Source organism: Chenopodium album, chromosome 10 (assembly GCF_948465745.1).
Source record: "Chenopodium album chromosome 10, dcCheAlbu1.1, whole genome shotgun sequence".
NCBI classification, from domain to species: Eukaryota; Viridiplantae; Streptophyta; class Magnoliopsida; order Caryophyllales; family Amaranthaceae; genus Chenopodium; species Chenopodium album.
The window spans coordinates 10,389,455-10,394,382 of NC_137843.1; the positions used below are offsets into that span (position 1 = coordinate 10,389,455).

Here is a 4,928-nt window from a genome sequence, read left to right on the forward strand (position 1 = left end):
TTAAATGAGAAATAATGTAAAATTTCAAATGTTGCAATTTATATTTTATTTTATCTTTAAGGTAAGAAGAAACACTCTAACCGTTTCTCAACCTTCACAACTTTTTAGTTTGGTATTTACAGGTTAAAGATTATGAAAGTGGGGGTACAGAGTAAGTGTAAAGGATTCCTATTTATAAAGTATCTCTAGTGAGGCTTAAATCCCCAACTTCAAAGTGAAAAGGTTTAATCCTTATCATTAGATTGTGCAATTAAAAGTGAATAAATGGAGTACACTTGTAATTTGTACTGTATTTTCTTCTTTGTTTTAATTTTAATTTTTGAGTTGGGTATTCATGGTTTTGTTTGGTATATTAATTATGATGGTAAAAGGTAAGGTGGGCCTCATGTTTCAAATGGTCAACCTATGTAAGAGAGATAAAGAACCAGATTCGTCTACTCCTTAAAAATCCCAAACTAATTTATAAAGTTTCATTATATATTTATATTTATATTTATATTTATATTTACCTATATTTAATATTAAAAAAAAAAAAATCCTCACTGATAGTATTATTAATCACAGCCACCCACCCACCCCAATCCGCCCCCACACCAAGTCTTCTTATTTAGCATTCCTCACCTCCATTTTTCCTCCTCAACTTCTCCACTTTCTCTCTCTTAAACAAAAAAAACACACTTCATTTTCTCTCTCTAGAAAATTAAAATGGTTTCTCCTTCAGATAATCAAGAACAAACTCTTACTCTGGGATTAGGATTCTCATCTATATCATCTGCTAAGACGAAGAACCCGATACCGGGGCCAGGGACGAAGTCGTGTGATCACGAACCGTCCCTGACGCTCAGCCTATCGGGCGAAACGTATCAGACGACGACGGCAGTGGCGGCGGTAGAAAGGAAAGTATTTGTCGATCAAGAGCCGCCATGCAGTGTTAGCGTGGCGTCTTCTCTCTCTAACGTTGTGTCAGTTAAGAGGGAGAGAGAGTCTGCTAGTTCTGACGATTTGGAACTTGAGCGTGGATCTTCTAGAATTAGTGATGAAGAAGAGGATGGTTGTGGTCCCACTAATACTCCTAGGAAAAAACTCCGTCTTACTAAAGATCAATCTGCTCTTCTTGAAGAGAGTTTCAAGCAACAGAGCACCCTCAATCCGGTAATTATTTATTACACAACTTTTCGTCTCTAAAACTTCTTCCTATTTAACGCTAAAAAAAAAAAATAACTGTACACCGTAACAGATTATCCCTGTTACAGACGGTTAGCGTTTCTAACAATTTTTTTTTTCTTAATTTAAATTAATTGAATTAAAACTGATTTTTATTTTTTCAATTTTGTTACAGAAGCAAAAGCAGGCCTTAGCGGATCGATTGAACCTACGACCGCGTCAGGTCGAGGTCTGGTTCCAGAACCGTAGGGCAAGGTAAGCTCTTATTTTCAATTTTCAGTATAGTTATTTATTGTAAGTGGCAGAGTGGCCTTGCTGATACGATCCATTATTATTACGGAAACGTGCAGGACCAAACTTAAGCAGACAGAGGTTGACTGCGAGTATCTAAAGAAATGCTGTGAAACACTAACAGATGAGAATAGAAGGCTTCAAAAGGAGTTACAAGAACTGAAAGCATTGAAGTTAGGACAGCCATTTTACATGCACCTACCAGCAGCAACCCTGACGATGTGCCCTTCTTGTGAAAGAATTGGTGCCGGTGTGGGTGTCCCTACAATTCCTGGGACACCTACCACTAATTCTACGCCTGCTTCTAAGACTGCTTTTACTCTTGGTCCTAGTAAATCCCATTTTTACCCTCCACAACAAATCCGTCCTCTTCTTGTTGATTAGTAATTACTTAATTCTCCAAAAAGATTATATTAATTAATTAATTAATCAAGGTTTTAGATTATTTATTTAGTGGTTTATATTATATCTTAATTAGTTTTATTTTTATGTTATAGGAAAACTAAGTTTAATTAGGTGAACACACCGGGTTGCCGTGGACCGATCTTTTTCTCGGTCCCGGATTATAATTTTGTTTGTTTGTTTTTTGGGTTTTGGTTTTTTTTTTTTTTTTTTTTTCATTTTTTTGTTTCAAATGAGATAGGAAAAAAGAAGAAAATTCATTAAAAAAAAAAAAACAAAAAAAAAAAAAAAATTGAAGAAAGAAGGTGTAGTGTAAAAATTTTAGCCTTATTTTTTTTTTTTTATTTATTTTTAGAAATAGAATTTACTGATCCAGATGTGGGTCTGTTGGTATTTATCTTTGTAAATATTGCATGAAGATAATATATATCATAAAAGTATTATTATTGTTATTGTTATTATTATTATTATGGTTGTTTGTTATGATGATTGTCCATAATTAATTGTATCATTGTCGTTGTTGAAACGACTATGTTCTTTTATTTCTTTAGTTTGAGGCTAAGTTTGTTTTGTTGACATCTCAATTTCTTCCAACTTCTAATCAGTTTGGCTAGATTCTGACGTAAATACCGTTGTGTCTCCATCGTCATACATAGAATAGCTTCTTTAGATCCTCTAGACCTCAACCCCAACAACTCTATAATTGTTAAGTTTCTTTTCACAAGTGTCTATTGCACAAAAGGAAGTGTCGTGATTCGATCCCAAATTTTAAATACTACCCCAAAACTTTATAGATGAAAATTAATTAAATGGCTTTTGCATGCTCAAAAAATTACGAAATAATGGCATGGTATGAAAATTTTAAAATTCTTATGGTAGTCACCGTTAAAAAAGACTGTCATTATACTAATTTTTTATTGATTGAATTTGATATTTTTTTTTATTTTAAATCATTTATCTAATTATTAAAAAAAAATTATTAATTTTGATTTTTTTTTTATAATTTTCCTAATTAATTTACAAATAAATTAAAAATAAACTAAAAAAAAATTAACATAATGATAGTTATTTTAATGATAAATATTAAAAGGTTTTCAAAAACTTTGATTTTGTCTACGTAGATATACATGTTAATAATATTTCCCGACCGAAAAAACAAGAATTCTTTTGATAACGATGAATAGTGTTTAGAAATATCTCTACCCAAAGTATATATATCATAGACAAGTTGTTTGTTTGAATTGCTTATATGTCACTCTACTACATTAAAAGAAATACTTTTACCATACTTTTAAAAAATTAACACGAATGCACAATATCCATTATACACTAAAAGTACATAAATTTATGTATAAAATAATTGTTTAATCTTTCTAGCTACTTCTGGTATAAGATAAAATAAAAAATTATTTAGGGCCTGTTCATATTTACTGAATTGAGCTGAACTGAACTGAACTGAACTGATTGGAGCTGAACTGAACTGATTGGAACTGAACTGAACTGAACTGAACTGAATTGAGCTGAAATGAATATTTTATGTGAGAGGGAAATTAAGAGCTGAACTGAACTGATTGGAACTGAACTGAACTGATTGGAACTGAACTGAACTGAACTGAACTGAAATTAAGTAAATGTGAACAGGCCCTTAGTTTTTTATTTATCATAATATAATGTTCTTTTACACGTACAATCAATTACAGTATGAATTATACTTACGGGTACACAAATGTACTACCGTTATGCCTTAGCTTCATTTATACCCGTGTGTATTGTGTATATAATCTAATTAACGTTGCTACCTTGGAAAAAAGGTTCAAAATAAAAGAAGAATGAATGAATATAGACTAGAATAGCCAGTCTACGAAAAAACAACAAGAATTTGCAATCACGACTCAGACATCACGGCACTCGGGGTTCCTAAGAAGTGAAGTCTGAATCAAATGGTTTGTTGTTCCAAAAATGATTCAAAAGTGCGACCAACTTGTTATACTGTCTGCCAATAAGATGTCGGCCAATAAAATATTCAAGGTTTCTTATTTGCACTCATGTATTTCATTCTTATTTGAACTCATGTATTTCATAATATATAATCGTAATACTTTTCTTTTTTTTATCCGCTTTATAATAATTATAATATTTTTTTTACTTGATAAGTACATGTTATTATTCTATTAAGGATAATGTTATATGCAATATTTAATATACTTCATTTTTTAGTAATTCGTATTAAGTTAGAAATTTATCGACAATTTATGAGTAAATTGGTATAATAAATGTTTATTTATTGTTAATTCTTTCAACTTTTAGCTTCTTATTATATACACTTATTAGGGTTGCATGTGTTTTTTTCCTTCTATTAACTATGAGTATCTCTCTAATTAGCCACACTTTCACAAATATTTTTTGTCTCCTACTAACCCCAACCACTTACACTACTTCCCTGTGTTACAAATAGTACTCTAATAAGTAGAAGTTGTTATTCCAACTACACATCACGGCAAAAGAAAATATAACACAATCCTACTTCACTATGTTAGGCCTTATTCAATACAACTCATAAAAATAATATTCAGTAAAATTAATTTCGGTTCAGTAAACATAATTTCAATTTAGCAAAGATAATTTTTGTTCAGTAAAAATTAATAAACTTAAAGAAAAAATATAATTAAAAAATCAGTAAAAATAATTTAAGTTCAACAAAAATAAAGGTGAAATGAACAGGACCTTATTTATACATATTGTAGAAAACTTAAAGTCAAAGTCATCAAATTTTGACAAGTCACAAACAACAAATTGAAGTAGAGAGATAGAAGTAAAAATATTTTTTTTTTATACTTGTACATACATTTTTTTTATGCAAAAATTGGATTATGATTAACATGCAAAAGTTTCATAAAAGATTTTAATTGCTGAATTGAAATTATTTTTGGTGAACTTAATATATTTTTATTAAACTAAAATTAATTTTACTGAAATGAAATTATTTTTACTAATTTTCTGTTGTATTTCTTTTATAAAGTTACTGAATTTTACTGAACTGAGTTTTTTGTTTTTTTTTTTAAAACTAAACT

At 29.9% G+C, this 4,928-nt stretch overlaps 1 protein-coding gene across 1 annotated transcript; it reads left to right on the forward strand.

Annotated features, from left to right (window-relative positions):
* The first annotated feature begins 601 nt into the window (after nt 1-601).
* LOC145563505 (homeobox-leucine zipper protein HAT22-like) lies at nt 602-2,305 on the forward strand. Its single transcript, XM_081623952.1, has 3 exons — nt 602-1,152; nt 1,340-1,419; nt 1,515-2,305. Exons 1-3 carry the CDS (start codon nt 706-708, stop codon nt 1,837-1,839), a joined length of 852 nt encoding a protein of 283 aa, XP_081480078.1. The 5' UTR covers nt 602-705; the 3' UTR covers nt 1,840-2,305.
* Nucleotides 2,306-4,928: the final 2,623 nt, after the last annotated feature.